The sequence below is a fragment of the Symsagittifera roscoffensis genome, chromosome 3 (genome assembly GCF_963678635.1).
Source record: "Symsagittifera roscoffensis chromosome 3, txSymRosc1.1, whole genome shotgun sequence".
Taxonomy (NCBI): Eukaryota; Metazoa; Xenacoelomorpha; order Acoela; family Convolutidae; genus Symsagittifera; species Symsagittifera roscoffensis.
Genome location: NC_087064.1, coordinates 10,879,303 through 10,897,577, shown reverse-complemented (window position 1 = coordinate 10,897,577; position 18,275 = coordinate 10,879,303). Strand labels below are relative to the sequence as shown.

Sequence of the window (18,275 nt, the reverse complement as noted above, 5' to 3'; positions counted from 1 at the left end):
ATTTTATAAATTTGATTAGGCCTTTTTATTATGACTGTCGAATCAACGCAACCCTCGCCTCAAGCTACACAAGTATGAGTATTTTTAAGTTTAATTAATCATAAATAGCTTATGCAATTTTTTATCACAACTGATAATCCCCATGAAATTAGGTTCAAGTAGATTTCGCTGTTGCATTTGAAGGTCTTTTGTTAGTACCGGATGGAAATTAAATATCCTTGAAATTGACTCCCCTTCCTTTCTAAACTTCCTCCAAAATGTTTTTTTTTTTAAATCAAAAGTATGCCTGGATATCGATTGCTAGCAATTTAGTTAAAATTTCGATTTTTTCGAGATTTGATCCTCATTTTTTGTCCGCTAAGTCATGATTTCCAAAAATAATTGGATTTTTTTCGTGCGATGTTTTTTTCCTATACTTTTTCATTTTCACTTATTTTCTAATACTTCAATCACGCAGTTTCTAAATTTTTAATTGTCATTATTTTTTTTGTTGCTATCAGTTCCAAAATTATAGGATCAAACTACACTAACGGGTAGAAAAAATCGTTTCAAGAAAAAACTCAAAATTGAGGTTTGACAGCCGTAGATGAAATACAACGTTAAACGCTCTGACATTTGAGCAGTGTGACAAGTTAGGCTTTATAAATTTTTGTGATGTTTTCACCTAATTGGCAAAATAATCCTTTATTCACTCTTTACGAAAATTCATTCTGTTCATTTTTTTAATCATTCAGCTAAGAATCAAACAATGAAGAAACAATAAATAAACATGTCGATGAAAAATAAATAAAAATTCAAGCTGGTCAATCCAGGCTGTGGAAATTTAAAAAAAAACTAGTTTCACTGAGGTAAGTCTTTAGACGAGTAATAGAAAGTCTTAGAGTCTGAAAAACAAATAAAAAGACAATCAATGATAATGGCAAAATCAATATACCACATTTTTTGGATTTTTTTGCAAAATTTTTAAAATATGTTCAATTTTTCTACAAATGTTTGATTTTTTTGCAGTATTTGCACAGCAACTAACAACACTTGTTTTCGAGGATGTTTTTTGTACCTCAAACTTAGCTCGTTGTGTGTGCTATTATATTGAAACCCTCTTTTTATGATTCAATTTCTAAAAAAGCGACTTAAGATTTCGGGTATCAAGAATCACTAGTTAGAATGATTTTGCAAATTCAGAATTTGCAAATTCAAAATTTAATGAGAAGAGAACGAAGTTTAAAAAAGAAACAATTTCTTTTACTTTTCAAAAATATTCATATGAAAACATTCTCCGGTACTTGCACAGCCACCGGCCGCTTATTTTTTTCGAATAATAAAAAACACCCATCGTGTAATAAAAACAATCTATTTTTCATTTAAAACCAACAAAAATTTCTTGAAATCTTTTTGTGTGTTATTCTGTTTTTCTTTGGACTTTTTTCTCAGTGAGAAGTCTTAAAAATTGTTCACCCTTAAAGTGTGAGTTAAAAATTGACATCCATTTCAAGATATGCCAGCGGAATTAAAATGAGGAGGAACGAAGTAAGTGGTGTATCATATCATAGCCCTTTCAGTCGTGATTCGAACTACTTTCTAAATTTTCCAAAAAAATCTCCCAGTCTCGAGAAAAACTGGTTTCAAATTTTCCTCCATTTTTTATGTGATTTTCATTTTTGAATTTAATTTTTGCCAAATTCAATTAGTCTCTACACAATTGCATAGTTATGAAATGACACCACCCATTAAAAACGGCACTAACTTGAAAAAAATCAATTTTTTAAATAATATTTTCAATGAATATCAGTCGGATTAATCCGTGCTACTTGCTTAGCAACTGGCTATCCTTGTTTCTATTTGGGTAAGTTTTAAGAAAAAATTGTTTACCATAATTTTTTTTTAATTCATTGACACTTTTCCAACAGTATGTTGACTATGTTCTAAACCGCAATGAAAGAAGTTTATCAGAAAAAATGTATATTAAGGTTGTTGTTATTTTTTACTGAATTAGTTTCAATTGCGCATTTTTGTTTTCATTTTTTTCTGCGCGTCGCGACAACTAGCAATAACTAATATTTGGTATCTGCGGCAATAACAGGTCTTATAGAAACAGGTCAAGAAACAGGTCAGATCTCTGAAATCGCAAGCACGCTACATGTAGTAGACCGCTTGCGTTGTTCTCGGAATCAGCTCAATCAAAAACTTCCGAATTACCGCTTGTTCTGAGTTTTTATATCTTCCTAGTAGCCCGAACGCATTTTATCTGATTTCAATGTTGCATATCATTTGGTTGCAATTGGGTAGAGCAAGCAGAGTAATCAAAAATTGTTGACTTGTCACTGTTCCTAGTAGTCCGGGCGCGTCTGGATTTCTTTGATGTTCGTGATCTTTTTACTGAAGCAGGGGTTCTCCGTAAACAGCTCTGGCTCACCTTGGTGGATTAATAGTCTTAATTAAATATTTAATTAATTAATTCATTCATTCCTTAATGATGTTCATGTTGTTCTGTTCTGTTTCAGATCATCTTCTCGAGTGAGTTCACACAATGTGGAAACATGGGTCAAAGTTGGCACGTGGACCACTTCTGCTGCAGCGAGTGTGAGGCCACTCTCACGGGGGGCAAATATGTCATGCAGGGTCCCCACCCCTACTGTCCCTCCTGCTATGACTCACTCTTCGCATATACTTGTGCACTGTGCCATGACGTCATAGGTCAGTACTAGAGTCTTCTTAATGATCTCTTAATTACATGGCACTAATTTGAAAAAAAAAAAAAAAACTTTTTTAAAACTAAACTTTTTTTTCTAAATAAATTTCGACGGAAGTTTTTGTGCTACTTGCACAACAACCTGCTATCAGTAGTGCTATCCTTATTTTTTTTCCTCGACTGCGAATGTTCTTTTATATTCAATCCCATTACTGAGTAAGGCTATGCAAAAATTATGATCCACTATTTTCATCTAATTGTTCTGAGTTTTTTTGTCCTGAAAAAAAAAGTGAAAATGATGAGTAATTTGCTACAATTGGTACTGAATTGGGTTGCTTATTACAGGGTACCTCGATTTCAACAAATGACTGATTTTGTACAAATATTGCAGCAGTAATGAATAGGGATTTTGTGGGGCGTAAAATCTATAAGAAAAAGAAAACAAATCCATTTGCATTATTTTTTCTCTCTTTTTTTCCGCTTCCATGACCTCTTTCAATTTCCATTCAATCATATTACCTCGCACCTGAGATTCACTTTTACTTGGCCCAATTTTTTTCCTCGCACGGTTCTAATCAATAAAATATCCTGCTTAGACAAAAGTTCTTAAAAGCTGAATATAATTTTTGGGAAATAATTCAAATCGATTGAATTCAATAAATCAAAAAAATAAGCTAATCAAAAATCAAGTATTTTTCCCAAATCCTGAAAATCGCTTAAAATTTCCATCGTAAATCAACGTGATTCTGTTTTTCTCGCTAATCCCGCGCGACAACTTGACCATAAATCTGTGTAAAAGCCATCCCAGATAACTTTTTCAACAAAGTATCAGCAATTTTGTAGCTTTTTTGCTTGTTCTAAGCCAAGTTCATTAATAATCCTTTCCTATCTATTCTTCCCTAAGCCATAAAAATCCTATAAATATATGGGGCCTATGTCCCTCCTAGGGGCTGAACAGAAAATGAAAAATCATTTTTCGTCTGTGTTTTCTTAGATTATTTATATGAAAACCGCCCACGGATATCATTTAAATCTCGATAACAAAAGTTGTTTATTATTTTTATTTCCCATTTTCTCCTACATTTTTGTTTTTAATGCGTGGGCATCGTAAAATTTATTGATAATGTACTTGCATCGAATATAAATTGATTTCTGAAAGAAAAATGAATTTAAAGAAAATATGAAGAAACACAATAGAAAATTGTAACCAACCATATTCAAAGTTTAACTTGTATCGTCAGTTCAATTATATGTAAAGAACCATCTCTGTCAAATCTAGCCCGTCAAAAAGCCCTCATTCTTGTAGTTTCTTAGACCAAAAACCTATTTGACAATCATCAATCAGAGGCGAAATAGTCTTTTCAATTTAACACTTCAATGCGTCTTGAAAGAGCTTCTCAGCTCTAATTTGACACAAATTTTACCTTTCAAGTCTAATTCAATCTGATTAATGACTTAAGAATGATGACTATTTTTAATTAGACTGCTTTGAAAAAATCAAAAGCAGAAACGTCACTTTTTAAAAAAGTGTCCAGCAGAGTGTGAAAACAAATGCGGGTTCTTTTTCTGGAATTTTTTGCTAACAATTTTTGTCTTTTTTGTGTGTTTTTTTTTCAATCTAGAGGTTTAGTTGAACCAGATTTGTTTTGTTTTGGTTCTTGAATCTGTTTCGACCATCTGGTCATCTGTATTAATGGTGGGATATCGGGTATAAATTTTATCCCTGGGGCGGTCACTTCTGCGATAACTTGAGCCCCAAATCCGCCCTCTCCCCATCCTGCGCTTTCATAAATGGCCCTCTAAAATTTCACCCCAGGGTTTTCTTACAGCATGGCGCTTCTTTTGTCATAATTTAATCCAAATTGCCGAATTTCATATTATAGGTTTTTTTTCAAAAATAAAAAAGTATGAAGAAGTGAAATGTTTAATAATTTTTAAAGCGAGCTGCAAAAATTGGGAAACCGATATACTCTAACATAAAAAGTGAAAAAATCTTCGTCTTAGTTTTCAGTCGGCCATGTGAGTGTGGTGAGAGTGGTTTTGATATGAACTGGTTGTAAGAGGCGGGGATTTGTTTCCAGGTGCCGAGGACACTCAAGTGACGTATCAGGATCAGCACTGGCACGCCAACAGAGAAGGCTGCTTCAACTGCCACAACTGCTCAAAGAATCTAGTCGGTCTACCATTCATCCCCAAAACCGGAATCATTTTCTGCTCCCAGTCCTGCAAAAAGGGCGAAAAAGTATCCTCCTCTCCGCTGCTGGACCAGCGGAAGAACCCGTCCCCAGTGTCGTTCCGCAACCTCCGGAATCTGAAGTCAACAGCCGGACCCAAACCATTGGTTCCGCCGATAGAAAAACCGGTATTCACGGGACTTTCAAATCCAGGGTCAAATCACAGCAGCAACCACTCATCGCCCAGCTCAAGCGCCAAAAACAAAAACAGAACCGCACCAACTAGCCGAATTTATGGAACGTCAACTCCGCCGAAATCTCTGTCTCAAAGCTTAGAAGACTCTGTGAAACTTTCAATGCACATTAGCCAAGATGGACATTATGTTAAAGATGAGGACTATGATAGCGCCCTGTCGTCTTGTCATAGTAGTACTTTAGACTCTCCTCAAAACGGAACCCTAATTTCACTAGATCGACCCCCACCCCTGCCCCCTAAGCCCAGCTTCATGCGTGGGGGTCTGCATTTAGAGCGAATCCAGGAGCAGCATTACGTGGACAAATTCTCTGAAAACCTCGAAAGCGTGATGGAACAACCAAATGATGACGAAGAAGGAACGAATGTTTATTTTGAACAGGCAGTTTCAATCACACCTGAAACTGATCACGTGTATGCGGAGCCGAAACGCCAGCAAAATCAACAGACCACTACCACCCAACCCCCAAGGTCAATGCCCGACCTATCCAAGTCAGGTCGCACGAGGTCAATCCTGAAAGACGAACCAACAAAATACACCCCGGCTCCCGAACTGAATGAAACGCTAACAAACAGTGCTAAAAACGTGAGTTTCAACCCCGAAATTAACGAACGAGCTCGAAGTAATAGTTTAACGAGATCAGAGGAGTCTCGAGCTGATATAAATTCAGGTGCGTTCAGTGATTCGGAAGACTTCAACTTTTCTAAAATGAGAGGCGCAAAGGAGCTTAGACACAGAAAAGACTTACTGAAAGCAGTAGCCAGAAGCTTCACAAAAGAAGAGCTGGAAGAATATTTGGGACATCGGGCGGCGTCCAGAGCGACGAGACCCGGTCGGAACCGAAGAGTCGAAGACGGGTTCCGACACCGAATCGACTGTTGCGACTCCGACAGCTCCTCGAGTTCGAGCGACGACGAAGGCGAAGACTATTATTGGGCGCCAAATGCACAATCAAGTTCACATCAAGCTACAAGAAGAGGTCAAAGTATTTATTACAACCACACACCGACCAGACATGCGATTTACGGCCAGCGCAAGAAGCGTTCAACAGTTTCGAAAAAGAACAGCTGCAAAATCAGTTGAGAAATATTTGCGCTTTTAAAACTCTCTGGAAGTTTCTAGAAAATGAGTAAAAAAATAAACCAAAATCCGAAATGAGAACTAAAAACTCAGATGAAACCCGATCTTTGCAATTAAACTTCCCTGAATTTGTGTTTTCTTAATTACATCCTAATGAATTTCGCCCCTTTAAACTGCGATTAATATAAATATATTTCAAATATGCCAGGAATTGCGATTGATTAACATTTGAGTTATTAAATAGCTTTTAATATATTTTTATATTAAGATTTAATCTATTTGTAATTAGACTATTTGGAAATCTGATATTCTTCTTCAAATGAGAAATTGAGAAAATTATTGATAAATTTTATTGGCTTTATCAAAAGCAACCCCCCCTCTCACCATTAAGAGCAAATAGCTTATCCACTGACTGCTCAAAGACCCTTTTTGTTCCGTTCATTTGAAAAATTGGAAGTAACTTTGTATTCGGGTGTGTTTTAGTTTTTTTTCCACTCAAAGTCAGGTGCCAGAAATAACCATCGAACTGGAATGAGTGATATATCATTATAAAGTCCTTTCAGTCGTGATTCGATCTACACTAAGAAATTTCCAAAAAAAAACTCTCCTAATGTCGAGAAAATTCGGTTTGAAATTTTTGATTTTTTGTCTTAATTCGAGCAAATAAAGCAAACGAACAGACTTACAACAGCTAAATTATGCCTAATTTAAGAACTTAAAACTAAATTTTGAGCAAGTAAACCTAGTTTTGGAGTTTTTTCGCTCCATTTTGGTAACCAAAAATTTCAAAAAACTCATAAGTTTTCTGCAAAGTTTTTTTCTTACTAAGTTTTTTTAGTCATGTTTCTTCAAAACTTTTTGTCCAATTTGCCTATAATATTATGACTGTCGAATATGCCTAAATTATATTTTTACTTCAGATCATTTCATCAAACCAAGCAGAAAAACTACACTAACTTGGAAAAAGAACTTTTTAAACCGTAGTTTTCTAAAGACAATGGTCGGTAAATTCTGCGCAACTAGCACAGTAACCGGCTATCCTTGTTATTGTATTATACTTTCGATTTTTGACCGGCCTTACAAAAAGCACCTTCACAAAAAATTAGGAGCTGCAAGCGTTTTTGAGAGTTAATGATGGTAAGGACGCCTCTTATAGATCCTGATGATTTTTTAATGTCTCTTTTGGGGAAGAATCGTGTTATTTTGAAAAATCCATTTTTGTCAAGCTGGGTTATTTTATCAATAAAGTGTAAATCACAATTTACTCTTGAAAGTCAAAAAGCTTGAGGGGTAACCGCCGTGCGCCAAAAAAATTCAAGTCAAATCCTTCCAAAAATTGCCTTGAAACGTCATACTTGGTCTTTTTTTAAAGTTTTGATTTTTTTGCGAGAAAATGGAAGATCCATATGGTCGAATTAAGAGAAAAAGCGACGAGACGTTCGAAATTGTTTAAAAAGCCAAGAAATTCCTAATCCGCCATTCACTACAAGCGTTTTTGATAGTCAATGATGGTAGTGAAGTCTCTTAGTGAAGTTGTTTTAGAATGTTAGTGAAGCTCATATATCAATAAAATGCCAATCACAAATTATTCTTGAAAGTCAAATAGTTTTCAGCCCATATAATTTTTCTTTGACATTCGTAATTAAAGTTTTTTCAAAAGCAAATGTTTTCTTTTACTGTTTTCTTGCGTTTATTGACTCTTTTTCAACTGTCTGTTGGTTTTTCAAACTTCCAATTTTTTCCTAGAGAAATTTAAATGAAGCAAATAAAACAGGGTTTACATTGTGCAAAAAGTAGCGCGTTAATTTTCAAAGATGGATTTCGTTTCAGAGCTTCCAGTGAATTAGTAAGACTACATAGTACCCTCAAATTTGCATGATATAAAATTGCTCATCAAACACTTTTCTAATTTCGACGAAGCTTTGCAGTGCGTTTATTGTTCCTGCGTTTGATGAATTGAATGAATAACTGTGCTCGGGTGATTCTTTTTTTTCTCGAGACAAACTCCGACTTTGTAACAGTAAAAACTTTTGAAAGTATGTTTTTATATCATGCGAAGCTATCGTTGTCTTGAGTTCTAATAAAAAAAGTTTTCCTTTGATTAGTTTTTGTAAAAAATGGTGGTTTGACGGATGTAATTTTGACTAAATGGGTATAAATGATACGCAAAATACTTCCAGCTATTAACGTGCAAGCGGAGATTTAATTCGTCTTAGATATTGAGATATTGTTCAAAAATAAAAAGACGCAGATTTCTTGGTTTATTTAATACTTTGCTAGCTGCAACGAATATCATTTTGTACTTAAATAGCTTGTCCATCCCGGCCGGTTTCGAAACATTGAACTTTGTCTTTATAGGCAGGTTCGTTTTTTCTTTGCCACATGCGCGAATTAACGTCTGACTTTTGACTTTATCTGTACCAAAGGTAAAATTATTCACTTAAAATTCCGTTAAACTAATTGATAACCCAGTAATATCATTTTTTTGTACTTCAATAGCTTGCGCGGAGATGGCTTTGATAAAAAAATCTCAAAAAACTAAAATTATCATTTTTAAATTTACACGCGTGGGGATGGTTTTTGGATAATATTTTTTTTTCAAACAAACACTATTCCATTTAAAAAGAGGTCAAAACAGTTGAGGTTTTGCCCTGATATGAGCATTTTTTAAACAAAATCTTTTGAAGCGTGGGTCAGTTTCCCACTTCTTTTGATTTCCTTGATACGGAAGTGTACGTCGAAGATAAATCTTGGTTATAAAATTAAAATTTTGGCGGTAAGAATGAACAATGTGCGAACCTTTTGCCACCTTTTTTTATGTCGCTAAGTATAGAAAACAATTATTTATGTTAGTTTCTTACACTCTTTAATTTTTTAAAGGGCGCTTTTGGCGCCGGTCCATTTGTTATAGAGGTGTCACAAATTTCGAGGCGTGAAATCTTTTAGAATCGGATTCCTTTCAGACTCCAGGCAGGTACCTGCCAACAGATATCTGTCAATTTGACTCAGTCAGCCCCTGATCTTTGTCCAGTATGAAACTGCTGAAAAACTAACTCCGATATAATTTGAAGGAAGATTGCTTATCGACTTTGCTTTAGTATAGAACCACAAAGAAGTAGAAATAAGTTTTGATGATGTCGTAGACAGGTTTGCCATTAATACTTGCAGACTGACTTTTGTATAATTTTGCCTATTTTGAGTTGATTTTTGAAATCAATTTTCAGTATATTTTTTTTAATATTCCACCCTTTCAAAAAATCCAAAATCAGCGCCTGTTTCCACCGTCGTTTACCACTTTTAACAAAAATTTCCGTCAATTATTCCATCCCAATTCTTTACTTTACTTAATTGTAATTTAAACCCCTCCCCGTGTTAAGCCAAATCGTCCACAATTACCCTACCATGTAAAGTTTGAGATACAACAAATGTTGGGGGAGGCTTGTTATTGGCGCTGGAAAAGGAAGGTATATGGAGTGCTAATACTATTCAACGCTGCGTTATGGGAAGTACAAGTATATTATCCATTTGATAACAAAATCAAATTTTGAGAGAAAAAAAAACATTTCATCGACAATAATTTTTTTTTTCAGGCTAAGTAGCTGTTTTTGAAATAGGAGCCAAAATTACAAACCCGAACTTCAGGAGCTGAAATTTTTCACACAGAGGCGAAGAGCAGTTTTGCATCACTTTGTAATACAAAATGCATTATATGATGACCAGCAAATGAGAAGACAAATCAAAATCGAAAAAAAAACCTTCAAATAATCGTTATTTTTGTCAAAAAAAAATTATAAAAATAGCAAAAAAGACAACAAATTCCTGAAACAAACTAACCATTAAAAACAATACAAAGAACTTTCAATGGCTAAAGGAAAACCAAATCTTATTGTGGAACCTAAGCCGACAAAACCAGCAGACACGAAAGTCTAGAATATTCGAAAATCTGGGAGTACAAAAATCATTTAAACATCTGGGATTTTTTGTCTCAAGAATGCGTTTTATCACTGCACTAAATGCAGAGAACACTTCTTAAACGTATTTAAAAAAATTCAATAATTTTTTATTAAATCAACATGAACAGCATGAAAAAAAAGATTTGAACAGCATTTGATGTGAGCAGCTTAAAAAACGAACAGCAAGAACAGAGTAAGCAAGAAAAACAAGCAAAAACAATGGGCAAAATTTGTTGGAACTCAATTACCTGCTCAAAATTGAAAAAAACATTTCCTGACCGGTTTCGAACGATTGACTTTGTCTTTATAGGCAGGTGCGTTACTACTTTGCCTCCTGCGCAAATTAACGTCTGACTTTTGGTTTTATCTAAACCAAAAGTAAAATTATTCGATTAAAAATCTGTTAAACTAATTAATAACCCAAAAAAGTCTGTATAGTTGTTTAATAACGCTGACTAATCTTAGACATAATTAAAGCAACTGAAACTGTCAAAAAAACAAATCACAAATGCTTGAAAAAAAAGACCCAGGTTGTCTTACATACACCCAACAATTTCACATATGATGCTTAGGAAAAATATTCAAACACTGCCGTAACAATTTTTCAGCACATTTTTCAGTTTTATAATTAAAAATATTTTTCCAAAAACAAACATTTGCTTTCATGTTTTTAGCTGAAATGTATTTATTTAATTTTGATTGGTACCAAATATTTCGGCTAGTTAACAATTACACAAAACTTACTGTTACTGCAAACAACTAGCTAATTTTTTTTGTGAAAGTGACTGCAAGAAATCAGGCAATTTTATCAATATCAGAGACAAACATTTTTTCTTGACATGGATTCATAGTGCAGTTTTTCTATGAGATTTCATATGTCGTTCTCACCTATGAGTATTTTTTAGCCAGAGTAAAAATGTTTGTAAGCAAAACCAAAAAATCATAAAAAATTATACAAAGAAACAATTTAGAGATTTGAAAATTTATGAAAGAAAGCAAGTCATACAATTCAATATATGGCAGAATGTTAGTCATACAATTCGCTTATATGGCAAATGGGTAGATACGCAATGCCCATAAGGGGCAAAAACTAGTCATACATGTCTTGTATTGTCTCTTTCATGTAGTTTCTTCAATCAATTACACGTATGCGCCATACATGAGAGGTGTATTTCTAGCATATTTAGTCAACCCGGGCATGCAATCCTGCAAAAAATTCGATCTAAAATTTTATTTAACGCAAAAAGCTCGTTGAATGATTGCTTAATGAAGTCCCTCAAACACTATCTTCTGTTTATTTTTTCATTGCATTGTTCTATCATTTCAAGTTTCTCGAATAGACGTATTCAGTAGACAGCCAATATATGGATTTTTTAGCAAGCATCTGGATTTATTTTTCATTCCGGCCTGAAGTAAAACTCTTTGGCTCAATTCTTTTATAAGCGAACTAAGCTCACTTTAGGAAAAAAACATAATTTCCTGGTTTTAAAACTTTTAGATTGTTTCACAAATTCAGATCAAAACTGAAACAAGACTGCTCGTATCAGGGCGAAGCCCTGGATGTTCCGACTGCCTTTTAAGGTTTATGGAGCAGTAATAACATTAAAAAATTAAATGTAAGAAAAAATAAAATGAAAATTTTTTTTCTAAAATTTGAATTTTTTTATGGAAATCATCCCCCACACGCCATACAAAGTACAAAAGGATAGATTATGCTCCTTGTAACAAACCAATTTTGGCGAATAAGCTTCTTTTAACCAATTTGGAACGATTTCTAAGACGGATTAACTCTCCGCTTACGCGTTAATAGCGCGAAAAATATCGCGCGTTAATTGTCCCAAATTGGCCAAAATGGCAATCTTTAAACCCCCATAAATTTACGAAAAATGATCACAGGTGAAATATCTTTTCAAATTTGAGCTCAGGACAACAATACCTTTCGAATGATATAAAAAAAATTCCGTCAAAAATGGCTAGTTAAAAAGTCGAAATTTGTCCGAAGAAAAAAAAACCCACCCCGAGCACAAATATTCCGTTACTTTCGTATCGAAAGTCGGAACAATAAACAATTTTGATGATTTAGAGCTAATAATTAGTGTTTTGACTTCAAATTTAATAATTATACAAAAATCTGGCCTAGTTAAAAAGGAAAAAATTTATCAAAATCTGATTGGTCTTCCTTATGAAACCTTACAAACTCCCTTTTTAAAAATTGAATCTAATCAATTTATTGTTCCGACTTTCCATACGAAAGTAATTGTTGCGACTTTCGATCGAAAGTAACGGAATATTTGTGCTCGGGGTGGGTTTTTTTTTCTTCAGACAAATTTCGACTTTTTAACTAGCCATTTTTGACGGAATTTTTTTATATCATTCAAAAAGTATTGTTGTCCTGGGCTTGAATTTGAGAAGAAATTTCACCTGTGATCATTTTTCGTAAAGTTATAAGGGTTTAAAGATTGCCATTTTGACCAATTTGAGACAATTAACGCGCGATATAATTCGCGCTATTAACGCGTAAGCGGAGATTTAATCCGTCTTATAAATCGTTCCAAATTGGTTGAACGAAGCTTATTTGCCATAATTGATGTGTTACAAGGAACGAAAGCTATCTTTTTGTACTTTATATGGCGTGTGGGGGGGATGATTTTCATAAAAAATTTCAAATTTTAGAGAAAAAAAAAGTTCATTTTTTTTTATCTCATTTAATTTTTTTTATGTTATTACTGCTGCTCCATAAACCTTCAAAAGCAGTCGGAACATTCAGGGCTTTGCCCTGATACGAGCAGTCTTGTTATGATTTTGAGCGGGCTTTTATATCATTAGAAGCCGGTTATAATAAGTACAGGATTCGTTTGCTTCGTATTTTTAAGAATGAACTTTAGATGATTGTATGCTATTTAAAATTTCAACCAACAACCATAAACTTTTGTAAAATTCAGTGCAACTAAACATTAACTAACTAAATATTCGTCAATTCCAATTACCCTTTTGCCACTTTTCAATTGAAGTGAAAAAATGTGAAGGACATCCTGCAAAGCGCAGAATATGTTTTGAAACAGATCCACATTTCGAGGTGTGAGAAAAGTCAAAACCAGCCTGTGTTTTTTCCATGCCTTTCCAGCTATCTCAAAAAATGACTGTATTGCTGAAGTTTTCGGCATTTTTGTGCTAATATATGATCGTTTTGAAGGTGTTACATAATGCTGACAGCGTAACGGAATTTTTTTTACGCGTGGAAAAATTTCCTTTAAACAAAGTTTTTCCAAACTGCAACAAGCTAGAGGGTCAAATTTACTCCAAACTTCAAGACCTAACTTTTTTCGAGTGGCTTCCGGGGAACGGAAAAAAAACAAATCAGCAATGATATACCAGCATTCTTCATTGAATTATATAGATACAAAAAATACAAAGCCGACGATTATTTCAAATATCTAAATATATTTCATCGCATCCGAATATAATTTAAAAAATTCTGACGCCCATCATTTTATTTCTTAGAGTTGCCTTAAAATCAATTTATTTCTTGCAAAAAAAGGATAACCGGTTACTGGGCAAGTAGCGCAGAATATTCCGACCCTTGTCTTAAAAAATACATCAAAATTTGTTCAAATAAGGGTCGTTTTTTTGCGGCGTGATGTGATGAAATGATCTTAACAAAAAATTAAGAGTTTAAGCAATTTTTTACAGTTTCAGTAAAATTCTTTAATTAGGAAACAGTTTTTGTAGAAAAACAAAAAAAAATCAACAAAAAAACCTCTTTTTTTTCTCAACACTGGGATTTTTTCCAAATTCTTAAATGTTGTTCAAATCACGACGAAAAGTACTTTAATATGATAAACGACTCAACCCAGTTCGATGAGTATTTGCGGTACCTGATTTTCCGTGGAAAACACAAAGGAAAACGAAAAAAAAGAAACGTAAAACACGCCCTAATACAAAGTCCCTCCCCATTTTCCATTTTCAGTGGTCGAAACAATGAGAACTAGTTCAAGTTTATAATAAGAAAAAACAAACGCTGAAACCTCGCCAGCCGAGTCAATTTCCTTGCAGGTGACTTTATAAACCCTGTACAAAATGGAAAAATTCTTTTGGGACTTCGAAAATAGATAATTTTTTGATGACGAGAAAAAGGCTAATCAAGACAGCAGTTAACATATGCTCACTCAGATTGAAGAATCAAAAAGACTGCAGAGTTTTATTTCAAAATTGAACAATTGCGTAATCTGTTTTCTCTGATAAGAACTCTTTAGACCGGCAATGTGTATTGTGACCGGTCCAATCTGAAAGTTTTACGGAGAAAGACTATACGTTTTATTTTAATTTTTTTACGAGGAAAAATTAAGTGTACGTTTGTTTTGAAATGAACCAGCGTCTTTAACGCGATGAATTACCCAATTGTAGTTCCCTCAAATGAGATCCTTCCTAGGCTCTATAAAATTTGAAGCCATGTTCGGTGTTAGAATTCAACTTCAATCTTTTTTCTTAATTAAAAAAAAATAAATGATATGCAAGAAATTGATTAACAAATAATGCAACAAGCTGCTTGAATTTAATTAATTTTTTTACTGTTGATTGAAAAATTGTCAAAAAAAAATGTCGCCCGCAGTCAGTAATTTATTGTTTTTAAACACAAAAAACAGGGTCCTTAAAAACAGGGGCGGATCTAGGATTTTCTCGAGGGGGGGAAGGATTTTCAATTTTTTTTTTGTTAAATCCAGTAAATTGATTTCCCGAGCTATCCCAAAGCCCTACAGAGACCCTGTTTTGGCTACAATTTCTGCGCCGCAGGCGAAACTTTGAAAAAACAGGCAAAAAAGGCGTTTTTAGGCAGTTATTGGAAAATTTTGTCCAAATAAATCGCGTTTTTTCGGTGTACTCTCCCCCCTCAAAATTAGTATATTTTGGCGCCTTTAGAAAAATTTTAGGGTGCGCCACCAAAAATGGATATCTCAAAACAGTACCAAGGGGGACCCTTTGGGTCGGCAGGGGGTCGACTCCCTGAAAGGAAAAGCGTCCCACCCCTAATTCCGCTTCTGCTTAAAAATGATTACTTCAAACAACAATATGTATGTCAAAATTTTCATGGGTATAAGCGACAAATCACTTGCCCGCAGCTTCTCAAACAAACCTCTCGATATTAATGCTGTTGGTTTACAAACTTACAATGAAGTATAACAGTCGGTTATTAGCATGGGTGGCAGATTAGATATCCCTGAAACTAATTAGCTGGATCGCTTTTTGCTATTTTTCAGTAAGTAACTCGCCTCTTTTTCCCCTCCACTTTGAACGATTTTCTTTTTTTTGTGTGAGTGTGATTTCTTAAGTCTAAAAAATACAATTAATTTTTTTGTCAATTCTTTTGTTTGACGTCAATTTTTATGTAAATTAGTGAAAATGTGAGCGAGCTTTCAATTGTAAGAATTCCCAGTTGTTGAAAAAAGCCGGTAACTGTAGCGACAAACAAAAGTTCACAGATAAAGAGCTCAAAAATTTTAAATTGTCATCTCAATTGTTACAGCAGATCTTTTCAGGTTTAGTCTACATTCTAATAATTGTTTAGAAATTTATTGGATGATGTATATATAAAGCTCGAGCCAAAATTTACGTCAGATTATTTGTCTTTACATAATGAAAACGTTTAAGTTGTGCTTGAAAAAAGCTTACGTATGTACGGAAACTGATGTCCTATATGTAAGCTGTACTGAGGTTTCTTTGATAATTTGAATTTTTTATGTTCGAACCGTACTAGTATTGGAATTTACATGATAATACTTAATAAAAAGTTAGTCTATCTGATCGTATTCCTTTTAACTGAGTCAGCTTTGTGATAGGAGTCAGCTTTATTTAATCAATTCGTTTTGATCAAGAAAAAGAACTTTTTATCCAAAAAAAACAGCATACTTATTAATGCAAATTAGTAGCCGTTTGAGACTAGCCGTAATTCTTTTTCGAAGCAGCTGAAACTAAAAATTTGAAGTGAAACATCCTAAAAATGACCTCAAAATTGATTGTGTTTTACAAAAATATGTAACCAAAGATTTTCACAGGTTTCAATTGCACAATTAGTCACTTCAATTTTACAGCGTACCATCACGCATTTAGCCGTAATAACACGTAAAACAAACATAAAAAACGGTATTTTGAAGGGGGAACTGGAAAAGCGTTCGAGATTTTATATCATTTTCCGGGTGTAATTTCCTATTTTGTTTATTATCTGACCAGAAATAATCAAGTTTCATGCACGAGTGCTAGTGACAGATTTTCATTACAGACTATTGCTCTCGACCGATCCGAGATAAAAAGATAGAGAATACAGATAAAGAATTTAACAACTATGAATACGTGAATATAAAATTACGTCAAGCTTGGCGAGGCCAATATTAGACGATGCAAAGATAATACAATGACCATTCAGCTTACCATTATGCCGCTGCCATTCTAATCAAATAAAACACGGTAACCTGAACTTTAGGCAGGATGGCGCAGCTGGAAGCGTGCTGGGCTCATAACCCGGACGTCGGTAGATCGAAACTACCTCTTGTCAAAGTCTTTTTTTTCTAACAGCTAAAGTCTTTTTTTCTAACAGCTAAAAGTAATTTTATTACTTCAGCATTGTAAAAATCATATAGATTTTGATCGCTTTTTTAAAACAAACATTTGATTCAAATCTATTTAAAATGGCTTTTGATACTTTAAACTGGAGTAATAGGTGTCAAGCATGAACAAGTAAACGGATATTCAAAACATTTCTCTGATGCAAACCGCCGTATGAACGACTTAAAAACAATTTCATTACGCGAAAATTTTGTCAATCAATCAGAGCTCTGTCTTCAAAAATTTTGAAAAGAAAACTCAACAAGACTGCTCGTATCAAGTCGAATCCCAGAGTGTTCCGACTGCCTTTTAAGGACTATGGAGCACCAATAAGTTTACAAAGTTAAATGTATCAAAATGAAATGAAAATTTTTAAAATAAAATTTGAGATTTTTTTTGAAATTCATCCCCCCCACAGGCCAATTAAAGTACAAAGTGTGGATTTTGCTCCTTGTAATAAATCAATTATGGATTATGGCAAGTAAGCTTCTTTCAACCAATTTGGAACAATTTCTAAGACGGATTAACTCTCCGCTTACGCGTTAATAGCGCGAAATATATCGGGCGTTAAGTGTTCCAAGTTGGCCAATAAGGCAATCTTGAAACACCATAACTTTAATAAAAACTATCACATGTAAAATATCTTTTCAAGTTTAAACTCAGGACAACAATACTTTTGAATGATAAAAAAAATCCGTCAAAAATGGCTTGTTAAAAAGCCGAAACTTGTCTGAAGAAAAAAACCCACCCCGAGCACAAATACTCCGTTACTTTCGTTACGAAAGTCGGAACAATAAATAAATTGTACGGCCGCTATTTCAATTTTTTTTAGACTACTTATTTTGCTTTCTTTTTGCGAACTACTGACAAAACAGCCAATTATATCAGAGGAGTTGTGCTTATTTGAATGAACTGATCATTCAAAATTTTGATGTTGCCAAACATCCAGTTGCCAAACTTCTCTGGAAATCATGAACAAAACATTTTCATTATTTTGTTAATAGAGTAAGCAAACATTGAATTTTCGGAAGCTGCCGCCCAAACTTATCTTCTTAATTTTTGTAAATTAGCGGTGTAACAAAAAAACAACAAAACTACATATCCTTGTTTTTGTAAGGAAAAAATACAAAAAGAATATATCTGACGCTACAACTCAATCAATCAGTTCAAGATGCCAATCGATAAACAAATTTACGCAATCCCTCTCTCTCTCTCTCTCTCTCTCTCTCTCTCTCTCTCTTCGCCGCTCTCGCGCATTCAAGAATTGGTATCCGTATCCGTTTTTTAAGCATGAGAAAGTTCAGGTGCTTAAAAAAAACTATTTTTTTTTTGCTTTTGTTACTCACAAGCCTTTACACAAAGCAACGTTTGAGCTCGGTTAGTTTTTTAGGATTACAAAAAAGGCAAATCAGTGAAATGAATTGTTGTTTCATACTCTGTGTGCTTGCTAATTACCTAACCTTACTAATTACTTGCTTAAATTCATTCTTTTAAATTCAAAAGCAAAGCTTGCGTATCTGCTTTCTTT

General features: G+C 34.0%; 1 protein-coding gene and 1 non-coding gene across 3 annotated transcripts in view; both read left to right on the top strand.

Moving 5' to 3' along the window:
* LOC134842738 (protein prickle-like) overlaps positions 1–6,449 on the top strand; it is a 55,712-nt gene extending 49,263 nt beyond the window's left edge. For both annotated transcript variants that reach the window (XM_063859215.1, XM_063859214.1), the window contains 2 exons: positions 2,502–2,694; positions 4,771–6,449. In XM_063859215.1, coding sequence (XP_063715285.1) covers positions 2,502–2,694; positions 4,771–6,200 — 1,623 coding nt within the window. In that variant the 3' untranslated portion in view covers positions 6,201–6,449. The remainder of the gene's footprint in view (positions 1–2,501; positions 2,695–4,770) is intronic.
* Positions 6,450–16,624: 10,175 nt separating this feature from the next.
* Positions 16,625–16,697, top strand: Trnam-cau (transfer RNA methionine (anticodon CAU)). Its single transcript has one exon. It is a non-coding gene; the product is annotated as a tRNA-Met (tRNA).
* Positions 16,698–18,275: the final 1,578 nt, after the last annotated feature.